Source organism: Papilio polytes, unplaced genomic scaffold (assembly GCF_000836215.1).
Source record: "Papilio polytes unplaced genomic scaffold, Ppol_1.0 DF824180.1, whole genome shotgun sequence".
NCBI classification, from domain to species: domain Eukaryota; kingdom Metazoa; phylum Arthropoda; class Insecta; order Lepidoptera; family Papilionidae; genus Papilio; species Papilio polytes.
In genome coordinates, this window is record NW_013525024.1 from 659,678 (window position 1) to 683,641 (window position 23,964).

General features: G+C 33.5%; 1 protein-coding gene across 1 annotated transcript in view; it reads right to left on the minus strand.

The window, feature by feature from the left end:
* The window catches only part of LOC106111168 (extracellular sulfatase SULF-1 homolog), a 62,198-nt gene that overhangs the window by 28,306 nt on the left and 9,928 nt on the right, over nt 1-23,964 (minus strand). Inside the window, exons 2-3 of the mRNA XM_013293177.1 lie at nt 4,512-5,336; nt 4,269-4,408 (exon numbers count right to left, since the gene is read on the minus strand). Coding sequence (XP_013148631.1) covers nt 4,269-4,408; nt 4,512-5,200 — 829 coding nt within the window. The 5' untranslated portion in view covers nt 5,201-5,336. The remainder of the gene's footprint in view (nt 1-4,268; nt 4,409-4,511; nt 5,337-23,964) is intronic.

Genomic DNA, 23,964 nt, shown 5'->3' on the forward strand with positions numbered 1-23,964 from the left:
TGGCACAAGCCCTTAATTATTATCATATTCGTAACCCTAGTTACAGAAATTTTCATTCTATAAATATGCTGTAAACTGCATACATTGTAAGCTACAATGCAATGTTTATTTTACGACTCCTATTGTACGAGGCAAATGTCCGTAGGTTCTCTGCAGGCAGACATTTTTATGCACGGATTTATGTATACTGTACAAAGTTCAACATAAAGTACACATATAATTATTAATGTTTACAAAACAATGCAACGTTCCGTTTTCGTGTCAAGTACTAAAAGAATGGGTGAAGGATACTTAACCAGTTATTCTTGGGGTATTTTATTATAATACTTGCTTGTCTCTTAAATTATAGTTTTGCATAAATCCATTTGCAAAAAATTCATCCCACATTAACTATAAAATTACCTACCTAAGTTTTTTTGTAGAAAAATTTGTATTTCAAATTTAACAAGTATGAGGAAAATGTTTATCAAAAACTACGCTAGAATAAAAAAGCTGTTTCCTGGATTCTCCGACCCACACATTTCTCGTTCAAAGGGAAGCTGCAATCAGTATGATGGGTCCGTAAAAGGAATTAACACGATCTATCCCGGAGTATCCCGGTCCTGTGGGCGAGCCCACGTGCAGGCGGAAGGGAAAGCGAACTACTAATTTATGATAGCGCGTCCAGAACATAAATTTACAACGCAAATGAACACTTAGTGGGGCGTTGATAAATCGGGGCCGCGTGCTCCACGCCTCGAAGGGATCGAATGGTATCGACTACAAAACTAAAGCTACTACAATATAGCTGATACCATCTGAAATATCGATTTTTATAGGAAATACTATCTATAAAGTGATATTATATCTAATACTGCAACCAGCTTATATCGTTTGTGTATCGTTAGCATTATTAGACAACGATATATTTAGTTCTTAAATTAAAGCCTATCTTTATAGATACCTTATTATAATTCATCCGTTCTGTTACTATTACATCGGTATGCAGTCAATTGACCGACATAAGAGCAAGTGAGGAAACAATTCTTGTACAACGACCTCAGTTAGCGTCCGGACAAATCACGACACCGCATTCGCACGTCGCGTCTCCCGGATGGTCACCGGTTACCGCCCAATCGTCTCCCCAAATACCCGCAAGGACAGTTCCATCTACACCTCTGGTCTGAGACGAAATCGCCGTCGTCCGGTAGCCCACGTGCGCCCACACATCACTACGATATTTAGAACAAATCTTGCGCGGAATTTGCACCAATCTTCTTCTGTCATCTATGTAGTTATATTGACTTATTAGCTTTTGCCCTCGACTCCGTCCGCATGGAATAAAAAAAAACAAAAGTAAGTAGCCTATGTGTTATTCCAGACTATGTACAATATCAATGCCAAATTTTATCCAGATCCATTTAGACTACAAACTCTAACAAACATCCATCCATCCATCCATCTAAACTTTTGCTTTTATAATATTAGTATTAGTATGATTAGTATGATAGCGGTTACGTTATAAGGATGGAGGTGACGGGAAGGACTTTATAAGGCTTATAAAATAGATGAAGTTTTATCTCGTCTCGAACGATGTACAAAGTCAATTTAGTTTTTAATCATGTCGATGTAGACAATAAAGTTGCTGCGAGAGTTTTCCAACTTTATTACAGAGTGGTGATTAAAAGTTTGCCAGTTAATACAGGAAGTAAAGTATGAACTAATTTGTGATAAGTTTTAATGATTAAAAATTATAGGATTTTTAATTATGGATTCAACTAAGTAAGTAAGTAATCTACGCATTTCTAAGTAATCTTGTTTATTAGGACGTTTATAAATATTTATTACATACATTCATATATATAACACAGATATTCATACATATATAACATATATTATTTATTCTCAAGTATTTAGTCTTATTGTTACATCTTATTTTATTTATTCTATACATATATCATATATCATCTTGCATATTTATTTTTCTTTCATAAATTCATAATAATACCGAAACGCCGTAAGCGTAGGATTTTAATTATTATTGTATAAAAATATTGTTCCTGCTGTTTCGATGCCCACGATACAGGCATTGCCTAGTGTGGGCATCACTAGATCAATCACATTTTATCACTATTTGTATTTATCTTTTAATTGGTTATAACTTTTATTGTAAATTGTTAATCTGTTATTTTTCAATAAATTTCAATTTCAACTAAGCTCAATTACCATTAAAGAGCAAAAAGAATGAAGTTGGATGTTTTTCTTCTTATTTCTCTCTATTCTCTACCCTTTAGATTTTATTATCCTCACACAATACTAGGGAAGGGTAGCGACGCTGAATACCAGTCGATTATGAGTCAGACGGCATTCCTGACCTTATTGCGTCATTAAACCCGGTATCCGACGGATAAGCGTTCAACGCTCCTCGTCCAAGATATTACATCTCCCATACACGCAGTATCCACTGCAAGCGACACACGATGAAACTAACATGACTAAAACTTTAGAATAGATTATGACAACATTGGACGAAAAGGAAACGTCAAATGAGTTGTTTCTAAATTCAGTTTTTATTATTTCTGAAACTGCGCATTTTGTGACACTAACAACAAAAATAGCCGTACAAAATCGTATCCTTATTTTAGTTTTTCTCAAAGGGATTGAAAAGATTGTCACTACTTTGTTGTTGGAGTGTTTGTGACAGTGAAAACCCAACAAAAATATACGAATTACGATTAGATTGAATTACTAAATAAACGTACACAATGCTATTGATAGAATTAACCGACTGTTAAAATGTTTTCCCGAAATTGATGACACAATGGAGCATGCAGCAATGACTGCAGAATAAATAATTCAGACCTGACAGGTTAAGGATTACGTCTCTCTTTATTAGGAAAATACTTTTTGTATTCACGAATATTGTACCACATTATTCCTTACTTTATTTTCTATTTTAGATCGTGATTGAAAAGTCAGTAAGTGTTAAAACCTCTTTCTATACTAATATTATAAAGAGGAAAGATTTGTATTTTTGTATGTAATAATTTAAAAACTACTGGGCTGATTTTAAAAATTCTTGCACCTTTAGAAATTTATCTGTGAGTAATATAGTCTACATTTTTTAATTTCACACGTGCGATGCGCTAGCAATTGCTATTGCGATAATAAGAAGACTATTTCAATTCTTTCCAAAGAAAGTTATAAGGTTTGCCAATTCGATATTTCGTAAAACTGATCTTTTCTTTTTGTGAAAAGGTCACAAGTGTAATGTCAGATCTATTTATTTTATAGTCTACATTCTAAAAGTGCCGTGTCCATTGAAAGAATTATTCAATAAGAAGTAGTAATGTCTGGAAGGTATTCTACGAACGTTGCTATTCAGTATCGTAGTGCATTCTCAGGTGGTAAGTATCGACTTACCGTGCCTTATTGACGACATGTTTATTAACACTATCACGAAGCTATCACTTCGATATAGCGATGTTAAGTACTGTATCAAATTCCACGTCAACACACTTTTGTTTTGTAATGCTTTTAAAGTTGACTTCTAAATATTTGTTAGTCTAACAACCTATATACCAGCTAACGTATATGTCATAATTTCAGGTTTCTGACAGTTATTTTAATTAACGATTTCAGTTTTGTTTATGTCAGATGTTGATACGTAACTGTTATTTTGCTCACAGGCCACAACAACTTCTAATCTTATTAAACTCTAGATAGAACATACAAAGTTAAACGAGCGAAAAAAAATACATTTACATTTCTAATTTAAGTAATTGTCAATCTGGCAGATTAGATCTGACATACATTGACTGTCTAGCGGAGAGGAATGTGGAAACCCAATGTCTATTTCAAATGTTAATGCTACCAACTGGACGGGTGTTTATATTCTGCGACGTAGCGACCTGCACTAACCGACACTTCTAGTCGGACCGGTGACGCGGACTAATTCATTATAATCGCTAAATAATGAGCGGAGAAACCGACGTTTTCTAATTCCTGCCATCTCTTTAAGCCGTTATACATTTTTAACGAAATAAAAAAGATTAGAATTCGTTTATTGTACATAACTTTAAAATCAGATGATGCTGAATTATTTTGTGCCAAATACTTAAATTATGCATTCAATCCATTAAAAAGCAATAAACTTTTCTTGGATGATAAATAGTTCAAATAATATTTTTAAAATGACACTCGCCAGGAGTACAGTCGGCTCGAAGGACCAAGTTTATGTTTGTTTCTATTGATAATATTATTCGAACAAATATTGTAGTCAAGCTTACCAGTGCGGTATCCAGCGTTTGAGAGGTAGGTGGCGAATGTGTTGGTCTCATGAGTGGCCTGCCACATCGGCGACGAGCAGTTGTCGTTGTTTGTGTACACGTTGTGGTTATGGATGTACACGCCCGTCAGCAGGGAACTCCTACGAAAATGCTGATGGTAAATATTTAGATGTACGAAAAAAATACACAGAGGCTCTCCGTTAAACGACATAAATAAACTTATTTTTTAATTGATTGATTTACCTTGATGGGCAGCACATAGGTGTAGTAGTATAGGCGTGTCTGAACTCGGCACCAGCACTTCTTATTGCCTTCATAGTCCGCGGCATAAAATTAAGACTGCCTAATTCTACGTCTTGATCATCTGTCAATATCAAAATTATATTCGGTTTCTTCTCCCGCGGCTGGGGATATGGTATATAACCGTTGTTTTGCCATTTGTTAGTTATTTTCGACTTCATTCTTGTTGTATTTTCCTTCACTGGGATGGGATGAGGTCGGTCCGGTTTGCTTTGATTCAATACTTTTCTTCTCTCGCTTGCGATTCTTTCCATGCTGCTTTTATTCCAATGTTTCTCTGGTCTTCGGGGCTTGTCTACATTTCTCAAACTGTACGGGTCTGTTCGATTGAATACAGAATACTCTTCAGAAGAATGTGCCTCTGCTCCCTTTCGTCTTTCACGTCTTATTTCATGCTCACGTTCCCAAAATCGTCGTCTATCGCCGCGATATCTGGAGCTATTTCTATGTCTTAAATATCGTCTCTCTGGTATATCTGTCAACGTTCCATTAAAGGTAGTTCTGTTACGATTGTTCTCTTTGTTTCTGAGTTCCTTTGCTCTTATGGAGTCTTCGTCTTCAAACGAATCTCGCTTCGCTGCGGTCAGTAAGATGTTCCATGTAAGTAGGAACGGGATTATCTTTAGATTCATTGTTACGTTTTTTACTGGTACTTTAACTTTAGATGTTTAAGTCAGTTTAATGTGTTACAAACACTATTTATGTAGTGTCTGTGTGTAGTAGCAGCAGCAACACCCTGCCGAGTCTAAGCGCCATCTTGTATTTCACCTGTAACAAAGAAAAATAAATGTATTTAAAAAAAAACCTAGTAAAATTTATATCCTTGACAGAATTATAAATAGCAATGAAAAAGAATTATGTCCATTACGCCCATTAATTCTAATAACCATAATAACATTTGCAATCGCTAAAAGTTTCAGAATTCCAACAATGTAAAATCAACGCCCCCATTTCGTGTAACCGCAAACAATTAAACCCTGGGAGCATTTCTGTCGAGAATTTCCCTAATTTTATTTACGACTTTCCTTTAAATTGGTCAAGCGGAAACGCTTTTAAGCATTTAACGTTCCTTAACATACCTAAAAGCATTAAGTGGTTTGATGTTTTCAGAGTTCCTAAATACAGTTTTGGTCGTTACGACAAAACATTTTGAGAAACTTAAAATAGCCGTGAAAACGGTAAACCACCGGATGTAACATACGTCAGCAAATTGAGTTAGCTCCAAACTATCAATAAATTCATACAATCAACGATCTTGACATTACCCCTACGATATTCGCAGGAAGAATCGAATGTTAACTCGCTCTTCAATACCAGACAAGATAAAAGCAAATCACGATAGCGTGGTTATACATAAATACATACACACCCTTTAAAAACAATGCTATTGATTAATCAGGTACGCATCGAGTACGAGCTCTGCAAACTCCCTAACTGCCATGATCAAACTATAAATATGACAATTTCTATATGGTTTATATACAGGATTTAGAACGATCTTCAAAGTTATGTCCATTTCAAAGGGTGACGACAGATCAAAGATAAACTTAACATCCTACCGTTATAGAGGTGGCGACAGTTATTTTAATTTTAGATTTGTTCCAAAACTTATTTCTTCTTTTAACGATGTCTTACTGACTTGTGGATACCAAAACCGTTGTTTATTTTGTTTAACTTCCATCTTCAAATCAAAGGTAAATATAAAATCATTACAGATTATAAATAAACGCATAAATAAGCAAAATTTGTACTCATATTACATATACTCAGTTTATTTCTAAGTTTAACTTTATACCACGTTTATTTGTAAGGCTGATAGAATTTTAAACTGAAATCCTAGATTGAAATTGTTTACTTTTAAATCTAGACAAGATTATACCAGTTGTTTTTAAATTTTAAGATAGATGAACATCTAAATAGCTAACAGTAAAGCGGTTATTACAATAATTTTGATTACCCTTGAAATATAAGGTGAACAAACCCATTTAACAAATAACCCTTTCGCAGCCGAGCTTGACAATGCTAAAATCAATCGGGGTTGACATTAAGGATCATTGATTTTACGTGCAATATTCTAAAGTGATTGTGCGCGTAGTGCGAGTCGCATTGATCTTGATTTATGTACGGGCCACATGCGGTCCTGTTATTGATAGGGGTCGAATGACGATCGATAAATGCCCGAGAATTGAGACATAAAGTGTTAACTAACATCGTGTAATAAAAGATTGTGAATCAAATCAAAAACTCTAACGGTCTTTTATAGATTAATTTTAAACAATGTCTATAAGTTCCTGTTTCAGTAATTATAATTGTACTCCAACGAACTATTAGTGCATGAAATCGAATGTTGTTTACTCTTCGGTGTTAACTTTGTTTTCGCGGAGAAAGCACGCCGGCTTCTATTTACAATAGCTTGTTCAAAACAACTCCCGAACAATACTACACTCCTGTTTTTGTTTAAACCAAAACACGTATTGACTTTTAACATTGTTTACAGTAAAAGTTTGACCATAATAAGGAACGTAAATACATTAAAGAAATACATTAAAGAAAGGTAAAAATTTATGGTATAATTTTAGATATGAATAACAATTAGGGGAAAAAAGTCGCCTTTCTTGTAAATTAGTAAACCAAACAGGTACACAGTATATATTATTATAGTATACATTATAATTTATTTCTGCAATGAATAATTACATTTAATTTAGACTTTGCAGATTAACACTAAGTAATGAAAGAAAAAAAACGTGGGCTACGTAAGACAAAGTAACAATTAAATTATCAGACCAATATGAGTCAGATATCTTATTTTCGGTAACGTTAAATGTAATTATACTTAAATATTTATACGTAACCACCTTGAAGCATCGATGTCTGTTAAATATCTAAGAAAACCGTACAAACTCTCCATCAGCACGGCCATAAACAAGTGTCGGATTAAAACAAGCTTTACTTTCTTTTTCGCCATCTATCGCAACAATGTTAATGAACCCTTATAAATTAGAAGTTAATCATCCATTTTGCGAAGTTTCACCGACAGCGGACGGAAGGTTTATGTAAAACTCCTTAATGGTTCCCGAGTACAAAACTTCATCTTTAATTTGCAAAGGGAATCTGATTACTCACTCAAACATTTTCTTAGTTTACATAGATTTTCTATCTCATTTGAGTTACAAAATGTTCTCTGTTGATTTGCAAAGTTTGTAAAACACAGTATTTCAACTCGTTCAAACATCTGTAGTATTTGTTTACGTGTCTATCTCGTTAGAACAATGCAAACTGTTCGCTGAAATCGCAGTTTGTCTTTTAACATATAATATATTGCAAACCGACCATGCCTACATAATACGTGGAATGGGAATAGTTTCTGACTCTATCTTACTAATACTATAAATGCGAAAATTTAGATGGATGTTTAGAGTTTGTAGTTAAAACAGCTGAACGGTTCTTGATGAAATTTAACATTAATATCGAGGACAATCTGGATGAACACATAGGATTCTTAATTTTTTTACAAAGTCACCGGCGAAATCTAGTTCGAAATAATGAATCCTTTTTCTATTACATTAGTACTCGTATGTAACAATTACATACAATACTTTGTGTAATGTGAAGAATAAAATTAACCTCAACAGTCAGGGAAGAATTTGTAAGAAGACGATTGTAAAATATAATACGAGTGCTCGAATTTGTGAGTCACGTACTTCAAAACTCGTCGCTGAAGTAAATCACATCCTTAATTCCGTCTTCATTTCCTCTGTTAAGTGCACTCGTTAAGCTTTCGTTAAGATTTAGCAGATATCCCACGAATACTCTATAATAAAAAAATACTCTGAAATACTATAAACTAATTTAATTAGTCTTACGTCGAGATATTGTGGACTAGTTAGATAATGTTACTGAGTTAGATTTAAACTTCGATATATTAATATTCAGAAATAAGATAAAACTGGCAAGGATTTTAGCAATGTGCGCCAATCAGATAAAATTAAAATGGACCTAATGTGACGAAGTGAAATCCATGAATCACAGCATTTATTTTAATCGGAGATAGTAAAAGCCAACATAATGTAAGTAAAAATTTGGTTTTCTTATTAATCCGTTCAGCAAACATATAAAATACATGAAACCGCACTACTAGCTATAGCTCGCTGCTTCGATAATAAATAAAACCTTTGCTATATTGGTGTTTCCATTAGGTTCGTTGGATATTAAAATACTTGTAAAACAAAATTCTCAAGGAAGCAAATATTTCTTATATTTACTTGCAACTTCAAGTGCTCTGAATGAGTAGGTAGTTCCTTAGTTTATCGTCGGCTATTCGTTACGTCGGTCGGGAGCAATCAGTTTGCCTGCCGACTGATTACGACTGATGCCGGAGCGAGGACCGCATTTGTTGATGTCCCAGTACTGGCAAACTTACCAACTTTGAACTCGTTTTAGAAGTCTATTGCAATTTAATTCAGCGTAAGATGAGCTCTTATTGTATCCTATTAATATTACTTTCCTTTATTAATGTACTTTCATATTTGATTTTCTTTTGTAATATTAAAAATAATCGATTTTTTAAGACGGTGAGAAATTTGGACCAAGAGACGCATTTTAAATCCGATGATTAAAAATCTACAGTCGTAGGTTTACTTTAATAAGATGTTTCTGAAGTTAGTAAGATAAAAATAAATAAATTCTATTCAGCACGAACAAAGAAAAACTGTAAAATTTAAATTCAACAAAATATAACACAGCTACAGAGAAAACTCCCGTAGCGTATGTAAATACTGTGATAGAAGTAAGGACATGATTAATTTGAGACATTTGCATACGACCGCACTGCGGACACTATGTGCAAAAATAACTCGACACTCTAAATGAACTTATATAGCTAGACGTATTAAATAGGGCAATTAAATTAAATAAATACCTTTGAATGAAATAAAACAGCTATAACTCGGATAACAAAAGGTCGTATGTCACGAAATACTAAAATGTGCAAGCAGAAGTTAACTTCTAGAGTATTCTGCACTGGCCTTAAAGGTCACTGGCTACTGGTATAACCAAACAAATGACATGTCTACAATTTAAACAAAGAATCACTCAAGGATAATAAATACAAAACGCTTTCGAATACAAAACATAATTTCTTAGAAATAAACTGATTCGTTCCCAGTTAAATCACTTTATTACTAAGAATACAAACTTCCTCGAAAGTAATGAATACTTGCACATTGGATTGCAAAACAAAGGACAGGTTTATTAAGTTGAAGGATTAACTTAGCCAGTGGTAAGTACGCAATAAGCCGTGTCGCAGAACACTCGACCTCGCGATAATCCCATAAGCTGTACTGGAAATTCCAATGAATTTAAATCGAAACTTCCCTAAAATGAAAACCAAAAATAGATATCTATGTATATTTACGTATTTCAAAAATGCACATCGATAAAATGCAAAAACTCCAAGCAAAAGGACATGACAGATATTGCAAAATTATTATCCTGTTACAATTTTCGAATAAATAAAACATTAGATCAGTAATACGCTGAATTTAATAGATGTTTATCTAATCTATTCAAACATATAACAGAATTGTAGTGTTTGTTTGCAATACCAAAAGAAAAATTCCAGATTTGGGAAGACGGTGTATTTGCGTTGCTGATAACGCAAATCGCATTTAAATAAAAGTTTTTTGTCAGTCTGTCTATCTGTCTGTCTGTCTGTCCGTAAGAGGCATTTGTTTCGGGTAATCTCCAAAACGGCTGAGCTAATTTCGACTTTCACAGAATGGTAGCTGACATAGACGGGCATATTTTAGGCTATTTTTTAATTAATATTGCGTGGATGAAGTCATGGTCAACAGCTACTTTACAAATACATTGATGTAAGTAAAGTCAATTGAACGACATTAAAACTGTCTCCTTCGCTAATGAGAAACATAATGTCTTTATTCTTTTTCCTTGTAGTAAAAATAATAATTAAACAGCTGAGCAACAAAATAGAAGATCGTCTGCCAGTCACTTAAGGCCCGTTAACGACTATAGCCGTATCAAGTTACAATTGGTCACATGTCGGAGCAAAATTGTGTCGTTACCAACTTAGTAACTTTAGAAATGTGACTTGAATTGATCATCAACAACTTTAGATGACTTACTTAACTTTGGTATTTTTTCTGTAGCAGTAAGCATTATCTCTATATTATTTATATGTGGAAAAAGTTATTTATTTCACAAAAATATTTAACAAAGTTGATAAGGCTCTATCTTCTAAACTGGGTAATTATTAATCACTCGTAACTTTCCCTATTTTTGTTATATTCTTTTTTTTCGACAACACCACATAACACATGGTTGCAATTAGCAGATAATTAATTGCGTCAATAATAGTATCGTGCTCAAAACCACAAATCATTGGGCTTAGAGAACAATTTGTGAGCACGCTCTCAGTTCGGCCGGGCCGTACAATCGCGCCCACGCGATTCCTTCATTAAACTCGCGTCATCGCACTAAACGTTATAAAGCGAACCAATCTACTCTTATTACGCTACTGCATTCGCATTGTAAAACGAGAAACTTGATATTAACAACATTATCTAATTTTTATTAATGTTTATACGTAGAACTTGAGCTTTGAAGCTTAATTGGATTTCAGATCCAGCTACCATTTTTACATCTCTTTCAACTTGGCCTATAATATTCGCGAGATTTTACGTTTTTAATTCCAACCTAAGATCTACGATTCGCTACTTCACTTAACAACGTAAATTCACTTCAACGTATTCAAGAAAACACGTCTCAAAGCGTAAATTCACAGCAACAAAGCTCTCCAAAATTGAAATCCAATTCGTTGGTAGCGCTCTCTATAGAGCCACACTAAATGCAGTGAATTGCTTTCATTGCAGTATGCATGTATTGAAGCTGACATAAGCTTTTTGCAGCAAAGTACAGCATTGGCAGTTTGACTAACGATCGAACTTTCCTAGTAACGCAACGTGCTTGATTTTTTTTCCCTTTCACTTTGAGTACGAAATATTTTAGTTTTAAATTCGTTTTTTTATAATCTTTTATCTACATAAAATATATATGTACACAGAGACCAGAGGTAGACACAAATAAAGTAAAGCACAAACACGAATACGTTAGACAAAATAAATTAACACAGCGCATATGTAAACATAAAACAAATTAGACCAGACGTTAACTTTAGAGGCATTAAACTAATGGCATCTATTTGAGAAGTTTCCCACGGAGATGGTGGCCCATGTGGCGCCGAGGACGTCTATCGCAATTTATTTTATTTCGCCAACAATAATAAATAGCGGTGCAGCAAATGAGATGGCAAATAGATATAACAAAATACAAACTTTATAGAAGTTTGTAGTTAACGCCTGCAGAGCGGTGAATGTCTGTTGGGATTACTGGGGATTTTATTTCACAAGGGAAAAAATACTTTAGGACGCCCACCGTTAGGGAATTACATATCTATTCTGTTGAGCGTGCGCAGGGACATGCCGACATTACCGACGAAATTTTATTATGCGCAGTATCTCGTACTAAATTGCGAGCCGACATAATGTTTGCATGGAACTGTACCAAACGTCACGCCCAGACTAAACATTCAACTACGTAGAAACGTTCTTGTGATCCTTTTAGATTCGCAGATACAAACTTTTGTAAACAGAGATTTTAACGATTCTAGTTTGTGCTTTTGCTGAAAATAATAAACACCGTACCTAAAAGTTGCAACAATTTTATATAAATTAACCGCAAAACAATCATGTTTTATGAAAAATGTCTGTAAAAAAAGGCAAATAGATGTATTTACGAGTTTCGATTCGTAAAGCCATATAATAAGTTAATTTTGCTTAAAGGCTTTTTTAAATAAATTTTAATTTCGCAAAAACAAATAAATTTTAATAAATTGCAAGCAATTTTTTATCATACTTGTATCAATTAATCAGTGTCTCGACTTAATTAACTCATGTGTATAGACGTCATTATACATTAGTACAACTTCTAAGTGTTTGTCATTTATTTCCCAGTTAACTTATGAATACATTTTATTAACAATATAATTTACAAATTTTTTATCTAGTTTTTTACCTAAATGTTTTCTTACGTTAATACTTGAATATATTATAGTTGTTAGAAAAGATACAAATTTATCAATTTTTATTAAAGTTCAGTAATTAAATTTCAAGTGACATTTACTACTACTTGTAGTATGTAAAAGTGCAAACACTGGTAATATAACCAAGAAAGAAGATAGAGATCTAATGAGAGATGTAACTAAAATTCTTCTAATCGGATGGGTTGAAAATGTTTCTACATATTGTAACAACAAATGGGACATATATTGTAAATGGTAAAGGCAGGTTAAAAGCCTTTTACCTATAAAAGTAGTGCATTAGTGTTAAGAGCACCGGTGATTGCTTCTGACAGAGTTATCGGCGCTGACGTTCATGGTCCCACTTTAGACTTCACTTAACCTAAAAATGTAAAATAACCTTAAAAAAAATATACTGTAATTTGGATATTTAAACGAAAAGTTTGAATAACTTTAAACTAGCACAACAATGCTTGTTAATTTGATAAATAGTTGGTCTCAAACTTTTGGCCGGCAGTGTATATATTATTAATAATAAGTGAGGTTATTAAATCTTTAAATATAATAATTTCTGTGACAGGTTAGTAATACATTGATTATGATTAAATACTTAAAACTAAAAGTTAACAAACGGCCGGTTTCCTAGCTACATTTATCCATTTGTTAGTGTTATTGGTTCGATAACTTCATGAAATGCGTTTCCCAACTACATAACTTAAATGTTACTCTGTTGAATCAGGTCAATCTAACATTATTGACTCACTAGGTAACGATAAAATAAACAAAAACTTCAGCAACCTAGTATAAGTAAGATAGAAATCAACAAAGTAAAAGTTTTATCAGAAACATCCATCTTTTAATCCAATTCCCTTTGCGTTCGCATACAAACCACAACAATAGTTGGCAATCGGCCGAATCTGGCGACAACGTACCGTTTTCTATTTTAGTACTCTATTGTAGTGCAGACATGCGCTAATAAACAATCTTGTTACCATCTGTATGTCCCATTTGCAGTTTACACTTCCCGATTACACCAACATCGGAATTATCTCTCGGAATAGCTGCATCAGCCGCATACGCAATTTGTTTCGTGTATATGTAAAGCATTGTATATTGTATATTGCATATAATATTGCTTATTATAGTTGAAGCTAATGAAGATACAGGGTGTGCTGTGAAACTATAACATGACTGATATGACTATTGGAATCATCTGTATAACAAATCGTTTTTGGTGTAAGTGTTTGGATAAAGGAAACACAAAGATCGCATTAGAATCAGTCTTAATCATTACGGTAAACGAGTATGTTACATGAGTGCGCAGGAGCCAGCTGAGTCCCTACTGTATACGCTGAACTGGCTACCTTTTGCAACGGTTGTATGTTTTCTTTACAATAAGTACTTTTATGTAATTTTTTTTATGGCAATAAATACATATTCATTCATTTAAAGAATTGTAATAAAACAAAGCCACAAGCAAATAGTTAAGAAATCATTAAATAAAGTATCAGAATTGACACAAATTTCGTATTTAGGTCATCCGTTACCAGACACTCATTTTATATCTTCATTTTATGAAAACTAATTAAAAATTATTTATAATACAGTACAAAGTAAAATGCACTTCATTTCGTCGCTGGAGTGTCGTTTTATACTTGACCTTTAAATGTAGTTAAAATACAGCCGCAATCAGGGGCAATAATCAGGCTTGAGTAGCGGTTCTTTTATAACATCGACGAAAAAACATTTAAAGCATTACTCAACATTTAAACAGGTGAAAGCGTAATGTTAAATTGAATGATTTTTTAAATTTGGTACAAGGAAAAAAGAAAAAAATAAATAATAGTGTCCTTAGATTTTTTATCCGTAAGGTGATTACTGACGATTTTCCAAAAAAAACCTATTCATATTTCATCTGCGAAAACAAAAATTAAAATGATCATTTGCTATTATCTTTTTAAAGGAATCTTTATAATTGATTCAATCAGAACTGCGAAATTTTCTAGCTTGAACAAAAACTGCAACCACGAAGCTCGTAATTTCCCATGTGGATGATTCGTTAGAAATTAATCCTCGAGAGAGCGAGGATAACGACGCAATCAAGAGAAAAGAGAATAGTTTTAATAAAATATACTAAACAGTGAGTACTCTTTTTAAACAAACAAAAGAAACTGCCGCCTTCAACTATTTAGTGGTTACAATACAAAATGTACGCTAAGGACTTAAAACTTAACGGTTCTGGGTGCGATTGTAAATAAGTTATTAAACTCATCATTGCTTTAAAAAAGCCAAAACTGCTTTGATATTTAACTATTTTAAAGCCTTATTTTACTTTTACATTTACAACTCTATTATTACGAGTACAAGTAAATATAGAGTACAATATACAAAGCAACAAACTGCAAGCGACGCAGCGCCTGAGGCGGTGTGCAATATTCAAGCAAATCTCACTGCATCCTTTGCACCTGTACATAATAACTGAGGTAACCGCTTCATTACCAGGGATAACTTGTAATATTACTGCTACTAATTATTTTAAACGAAAGGAAACGACACAAATTGTTCAAGTAAAGGAAATGGACAAGATTTTGTTCTGTAGTTACTGAAATAGAACTCTCCAGAGTTTATTGTGTTTCGAAAAAGTCAGGGTTTAAATAGAGAATGGTGACTGTCTCTTCTACCTACCTTTTAATCTATCTTGTTGCAGCAAAGATTATAAGTATGATGTGTCCGTGTATCGCTAGCCACATCTAAGTCACGGAAGAAGGAAACCACGGAGGTAAAAAATAAATATCAAAAGCATAGTAAAAATTATTACAAATTTCTGTACCTACGGCTATCCTTAATGAATGTGGTAAATGTTTCTTATTCTATCATTCTGCACAGCTCTGTTATACGAACTGAAATGAGGTAGTTTTTGGCTCATACGACCAAGCCACGGTACGTTGTTTCTAATGTGCTACGATTAACTTGTGCTCCGTTCCAGGCTGTTCGGTTTTAGTCGTCTTACACGACTGGTCGCTACACCATCCGTGTAATTCTAACAATTTTACATCGTTCAATAAATACCGTTTTCACTTGCATTTTGACTTATCTTGGCAATTTATTTTGACATATGTTCCGTTTTACACGCTGCGATACAAAATCATTGTTTTATCATTTCATATTGATAAAACGATGCAAAACACTTGTGTTCATTACAATTACAATGATAACTGAAAACGAGTCAAAATTAAAATAAATTATGCGTTCAATAACGTATTCAAAATGGCGATAACGTACAGCTGCTCTTGGCAACGGCTTATTTCCTTATAAGGATGATTGTAGACGCCTTTTTGGTAAAAAGAATAAAAATGCATATTTGTCAGCCGTTGATTTCTCTCTCTCAGTCTAGTTCGTATTCTTCATGGTTTTGTGGATGGCTGTCCCAAGTATTCGTTAGTAGTCACTTCCACTACGTTCTGTCGTCCACATCATCCTTTGAGACTTGGCAGTCACTCCTGTCTTAGCACTACTCCTTTGTATCTAGTTTTCGGTCTGTTAACGGATCTGCTACCGAGGTGAGAATGCTATTGGTATTTTAAAATTTGGCAAGGAATCAGTAAACAACTACGTCTAGTAAATTTTTCCCACAAACATTTCAAGAGAATTTTTCGAACTATTTTAAGTAAGGACATGTTACATCTTGCCTTTTATGTTGTTACTGTCCGCCGTTTTAGGAATTCACACATAACGGGTAAAGAAACGCAAACGCGTCTAGTCGTTGCCATTTTTAAACGCTAAATAGAATGTTAAAATAATCTCTCAATCTTGCGCACTCCGTATACGGATATCCTATGATTTTTTAATACAACAACAATCGGCGAAGAACATGTAAATAAACTCCAGTGAATCGTTAACACATGAATAATTGAAAACTAAGCTCGATCACGATAACTGCTACATATTTCAGTATTGCCAACGGCGAAAACAATTTTAGTCCGAACGAGACGTGCGCCTGACAGCGGTTTCGTGATGTATCTGTCACTAGCAAATAGTGAACGTCGCCCGTTCATTATTTACCTAGACAAATCCTAGTCTCAGCAAATCGTATTTCGAATGAATTCACAAAACATAATGTTATATTAAATTTGTAAGTGTCACATTTCCTTGGTATTTATGAGTAACTTTAGCAGGTCAAATTACAAACGGGCGGCGGCACAATTTGCCGATGACATATTCAAAGCAATTTGATATTCCTAAAACCAACATAGTGCTCCTCAAGGCGGCACAAATCGCGCATACATTTCGCGAGGAAAGGAAAACCGTTGTTTGGAAACCCTTCAAGGTTCCCCAAGGGTAGACGGCATTTAATATCTTGTCGACATTCTGTGGCCAAATATTTAACCTCACTCTTTGTTATTTAAATACCAAATAGTTATCTTGTCCAACTTAAAGTTGTAGATTCATTTTGACGGTAACTGTGTCGTTTTTTTAGTGTATTCTATTATTTACATAGAAAATAGTGCTCCCTTAAGGTATATAAAAGATGCTACATAAACTCCCACAGAGACAAGTCTCTACAGTTGAAATGATTAAAATTAAAAAGACTGCATCCAGTCGTAAGGAATTCTTAGTCGCTGAGCTTCTCCACTATTTTATTACCCCTATAACTTGCGCTTGCGGAATTTACAGCAAATTAATTAGACTTTAGAAGCAGACGTTTTCAAGCATTAACATTTGTTTTCGTATAATCGTATAAAATCTTATGAATACTTATTACTCCCATCTTAGCAGAAGATATTGCAATAATTAAAGATAGTGGACATAGTGGATCTAAGATAATTATCTTAGATACTAAAAAATAAGAATTAATTACATTTTAGTAGTGAACCAATTTAATGTAAAAATCATCTAAAAATGTATCTCCTACACTACAACTTTTAAAATAAAATAACTAATTATAAGTATGTTTTATTATAAATTACTAAATAGTTTCCGTATTTTACGTAAATTAGTCAAACGATGGGATCAAAGAGATTTAACTTATCTATTTAAGGAGCATGTTTATAAAGTCGACTGATTTGCATAATGTCCTACGTAACCCGGAAGCCAGGCCGTTAATGTCTACTCTGATAACAAAGTTGTAGACCTTTCGGCCACTACACCCTAATCACTACATATAGCATAGCATTTAGATTGTCTAAGTGTAAATTTATAATATGTTTTTAAAGCATCATTACGTATAGTTCTAAAGCAGTAGTGCCACTCTCTCCTGTTTTCCATTTAGAGGAAAATGGAGTTAAAAAACAGATAGCGATTCCTATCTCTACACCACTAGCTTTGAGACAAGTTTTTATAAAGTACGAAGTAAATGCTGACGAAAATCTTTCTCACTAAATATTTACTCTTCGAAGTGTAGTGAGTGACGCGTTCGTTCTTTTTCCACAGGCTCGAGCGCGAACGAGCGCTGTGAATGGAAAGCTCGGCTCGATTGTAAATACCCGAGCTTTGAATCTCGAACTTTTGAATTTATGAAAAGATTTGCGAATGCATCCACGTTGGAGAGGAACATTAATAAAGCTCCAGTTCGAATGCAACTGCGATGACCAGATGCTAAATTAAATATTTTTGAAATATATTTCTTTTGGAGTGATAGAGAAAAAAGATGGGAGTGAAATTCCTGAAGCAATGCGTGAACAAGGCAAGTTCATAGAATATAAACAACTGCTAATTTTAGTAAACTAAAGTACTTAATTCGACATTTTTTTACAACATTGGCGTCAATTTATATAATACAAAAGAAAAGAATTCATCTAGTTAATAAAATTAATAAGAAATGGAATGTAGAAGTAAATGCATTCCATTTGTAATTCCTCTGTTTACAAAGTTTTAACGATTATTTATATAAGTGTATTCACTTTCTATGGCTTCTAATTCTTCTTCTTAGAATTTTTTTGTGTATACATACAACTTGTACATAGCCATTTACAAAGAAGCAATATAAAGGTTCTGCGTTTAATATTACATATTTCTGAGATTAAAAGGCATCGCATATTTATGAGATGTTTGAAACATACCACACAAAATGGCTTGTCACGTAAAATTAGAAATATAGAAATATTTCCAATTTCACACCTTTGACTAAACTATTGCACAACTGTTTAGTCGTGCTTTGATTCCTGTGAGCTTATATGGAGGTTTGCATACTACCCGATTTTTAGTTGTGCAACTAAACAGTTGAATTGGCTGCAAAACAATCGACAATCGGTCCACAGTTGTACGAGAGTTCAGTCAAAAGTGTGCGCCCGCTCTAAGAGGACTGACTTATAATATTAGACAGTACAGTCACTAACTGAAACATTATATTGACTATGACCTAGTCACCCCTAACTTAGTAGTTTTAGATAGTCTCCGAGCCCCTCAATGGGGTTTTGTAGTGCGCTGATGATGTGTCTAATATTCAACAAAGAAAACATAAACCTGACGACAAAAACACAGATAACGGAGACTTTTATAAAATAAAACAATTCAATATTTTAAAAGTACCTTTACATCTGAATTCCCAAGTCGCGTAGTGACGGCTGTACAATAAAATCTTTTTAGGTCAGCCTTACAAAAACCTGTAAAGACATTCTTCTACCTGGGATTGTTTTAAAATATAATGCATTTTGGGATTAATCAAATCTGAAAGTTGGCTTTTTCATTTCTTTGACTACGTCAGAATTTATAGCGTTAGTATTTTGTAATTGATTTTAGATTTCTCAAATAATAATAAGGATTTCTGTGATATTATCACGAATATTTTAAGATAACTGATTAATTATTAATATAAATATACATTTCATTACAGCCCTAAGTGGCTAAGTAACCACTTAAAGACTCTGAGTGTGCAGTTTTATTCGTATTAAGTTGCATAAAGATTTAAACAGATATAAAATAAAAGATTTAAGTCGTATTCACACAGACGCTCAGCCCGGTTTGTTTGTTCACACTTCAGCAGGAACGAGGATTTATGCCAAGTTGCAGCTTTTGTCCTGAGACACACATTTTTACTTGTTAACGTTGAATTTACAGTACAGTACATTATAGTTTTATTTCTAGGATAAAAATAACTTCAATCAGTACTTTAATTACCAAATCAACCAATAACGAACCTATTTTAAAAAAAAAAAACTAGCTTTCGCCCACGACTCCGTTCGCGTGGAATTAAAAAAAAACAAAAATGAGTAGCCTATGTGTACTTCCAGACTATCCTCTATATCTATACCAAAGTTCATCGAAATCCGTTCAGCCGTTTAGGCTACAAGCTCTAACAAACATCCATCCATCTAAACTTCGCATTTATAATATTAGTATGATGTTTAACTAGCTAGATACTTTTACCCAAAAACAGTAGATATAATAGGCTATATTTAAAACAATTCTTTAACTCGGTAAAGTTATTCACAAACTAAGTATAGCTTCTGTGGAATTCTTAATTATATTGTAAGTCAGATCACAAGTATGAATAATAGTGATTGAATTACATGCACTCAACGTTTCAAAGAAATCAAATGCCATTTAAAACAATAACCTCAAGCTCGCCAGTTATTCAGTGTATCAACTTAAACCGTGGGTATGGGATATTGTCTACTGTCATTTTCACTATCGATAATGCAATATAAAAAGCCATTCGCATTGTCTTTCTGTCCCATCTTCAATCATTTTACATTAAAGACTAGTTTCACTCAAATCGTATTCAATTGTTTATAGTTCACATAACCTCTCCTAAAAGGTTACTTTCCAGAAAGTTCCATTTCGTATCTCAATAAATTAATTAGTGACTTTAATTCGTGCTTCAGGGTAAAGATTGAAACTGTAAATGATATTATTTTTGTTATAATTTTTCAGCATGAAACTAATAATAAATCGTCTAGTATAATTTATAAGAGCGAGGGATAGAGAGAGAGAGAGAGAGGCCGAGATTCGTTCAGAAGTCGATCCATTTGTATAATTCCACACAAAGGCTACAGCAGAAATAATATGAAATGAAAATAAATGACATCGATCAGAACTGTCGCGTATACGCCCTTATTAGTGTAAGTGGCACTTTTTCAACGGTACGTAGAAGGTTAAGTTTATTCTTGTTTAAGAGATGTTGAAGCGAATACATCGCTTTTCCATAACATGCAAGCTCTAGCTGGATCTAACGTTGTGAATAAGTCCAGAGAAACGACTATAGCTTCAGGAATGATACTATCAAGTGCGAGAATGCGGAATAAAAAGCATTTGTGCTTAATTTAAACTTAATTTCATTATAAAAAAACATAGAGAAATGAGTTGAGATAAGAATATAAAATGGTACACTTAGATATTTTTATTTATTAATTTGGTTGCGCTCTCTTGCAACTTTTTAAAAAACCAAACCTTTATTTTAACAATGCGTAAATTTTAAAAAAATTCTGCGTACCATTGAACGACCTTCGTACAAATGCTTCATCCTATTGGTTTTTGTTCCGCGTTGTCTTTTCAAAACGTTCAACCAATTGTAGCTTCTAAGAACACCGCGTGATTCCCCGATTGTACATATTTTTAAACAATGATTTATGCATTGTTTTAAGAATTAAATTATAATGTGTTGATATAATCATCAGTAAGAAAGGAAGATTTAAAATAGATAACATCTACTAAGGAACCCTAATCTGATGCGTGTCGGACACGCTCTTGAGCACAGTAATACATGTACGACTTAGCAATTTACGACGTCGGGAAATGTTTTTTTAAAAAGATATTCTCCGTTCAGACGCATGCTAAGTTGAGCGTTAAAATTTTAACATTCGATCAGAGATTTTTTTTACACATTTTATGACTTTATTTAGTACATCTAGATAACTTATAGACAACATTTATAGCTTACCTTTACCTATTCTAGCACAAACTTAGTAAGAATAGGTGTTAATAAAATTTAACATTCTAGAAAAAACTTTAGATATATGTGACAAGAATCTATCACAAAGTTGTAATACTTAACGCCATGATACTTATTCTACGTTACAAAACAAATCATCCATATATCTTAAAATTAATGGGCCGTACACAATCAATTGCGTGAGAACAATAAATATAAGTGGAATATTCATTTACCGCCCGCAATGATAAAAAACAAATGATAAGTTACTTAAGTTTTTTTGCCATTTCAATTAAGATAACATACCAAAGAGATCTTGTTTACCAGCAAAAGTTGACTTTTTGTATTATTATTGGAAGTAATAGACGAATAAAGAATACCTATTTATCACTAGATCGAAATGAACTCTAATACAAATTAATACGATTATCAAAATGTATGTAACAAACCAAAAAAAAAGTTTAAAAAGAACGAATTGATAACCTACATTTGGGAAGTCGGTTTAAAATACCATTTCACCTCCTTATCATCATCTTTCTCCTTATCCTACTCTTGTAGTGTCAGCGCAACAGGTTTTTGTCCTCTACATAACTATCATACGTCATCTCAGTCATCACTCCCTTTTTGATCATGTCACCTTTCACGCAATCCATCTCTTTCTAGGCCTACCTCTACACTCACCATTTCACCTCATTATATCTCTAGTAATCCGTAAGTTTTTTTTTAAATATGTACTGTTTATTCCCATATCAAGAAAATCCAACAAGACTTGATTGCTCTAGATTGCTAAGGTTACTACAAAAACATATTTGTTGTAAGAAAATAAATGTACGTGATTAAGTCGCTTGAGCAGGAATGCAGAACCGACACGTATGTGCGAGCGGTCCGACTACAATATATACTTTTTACGTCACTTGTATTAAAAAAAACTAAATAACTTATGTTATACAATGATATAGAACTACTAGGCTAGTAAATCTATGGATAGTTTTCAAGTATATTTGGAAAAACTTTTAATTTAAACGCTAATATTACGCATGGATAATTCCCTAAAAATCATAAGCATAGTTAAAATAATTTTAATTGAAAAATGTACGAAAAAATTACAATCGTGAGGAAATAATCTGTTAAAATTATTGAGAAAAACAAAATAAGAACTTACTTCAACTGGTTGAAATTTTCAATTATGGTCTGTTGCTTGTTGAATTGTTTATTTATTCACTAGCTTTCGCCCGCGACTCCGTCCGCGTGAATGGAAAGAATGCCTGAGTATCCTATGTATTCTTTCAGACTATCCTCTACATCTGTATGAAATTTCATCGAGATCCGTTCAGCTGTTAGGCTACAAACTCTAACAAACATCCATCCATCCATCTAAACTTTCGCATATGTAATGTTAATCTGATTACAATAACTATGAACGTTTTTTTTAAGATGCTTTTCTTTGCTTTATAACTTGCATCATGTTTGTTTCCATAAACAGCATTCACGTGTTTATGGTCTCGTCATATTGATTACTCATTTCATCGTAATCGACGTGTACATCTTTATTTATAACCTAGCTGTTGCTCGCGACTTCGTCCACGCAATATTAAGATAAAAAAGTAGCCTATAATATGCCCGTCTATGTCAGCTACCCTTCAGTGAAAGTCCGGTCATATACGGCCCAGCCGTTTCGGAGTTTACAAAAACTTTTTAAATGCGATTTTCGTTATCAGCCACGCAAATACATCATCTTCCCGAAATCTAGAATTTTCATTCGATATTACAAACAGACACTCTAATTTTATTACATGTATATAAAACACACGTCACCTTCTTACTATATGATACTGCCGAAATATTTGAATAGCGTTTGCATTCATTAGTAACATAATATTTTGTCCTTGTCACTTTTTATAGAATTTCGTATTTGTTTTCTTTTTCTAACATTAGAACATAAGAGATTATTACAAAACATTACATCATACGGTTTTAATTGAAATGAAGCTATGATTTACTACAGTATTATTTACAACTAGCTGTTGCTCGCGACTTCGCCCGCATGAAATAAAAAAAAATACAGCCTATGTCACTCAAAGGCATCTATCTTCGTAACGGTGAAAGAATTTAATAATTCGTCCCTGTAGTTTTAAGTATTTCAATACATACAAAACTACAAATCTTTCCTCTTTATAATATTGGTATAGAAGTACCTACGGATAAATACTCGTATATAGGCGCCTTTTTTTCGTTGTCGGGAGAGAAATCTTCAAAATATACCTTGCCCTCTGGGGGAAGACAGGGTTATGGGGGATTTGACCGAGTAAAACCCCCTCTGTGGCCATCCTCTAATGATATAGACGAAGGTTCCGGGATCTCACACACTGGAACACTGGAACCTTCGGCACTCAAACTCTCCCAGTGGCTCCACGATGTTACGGCAACAA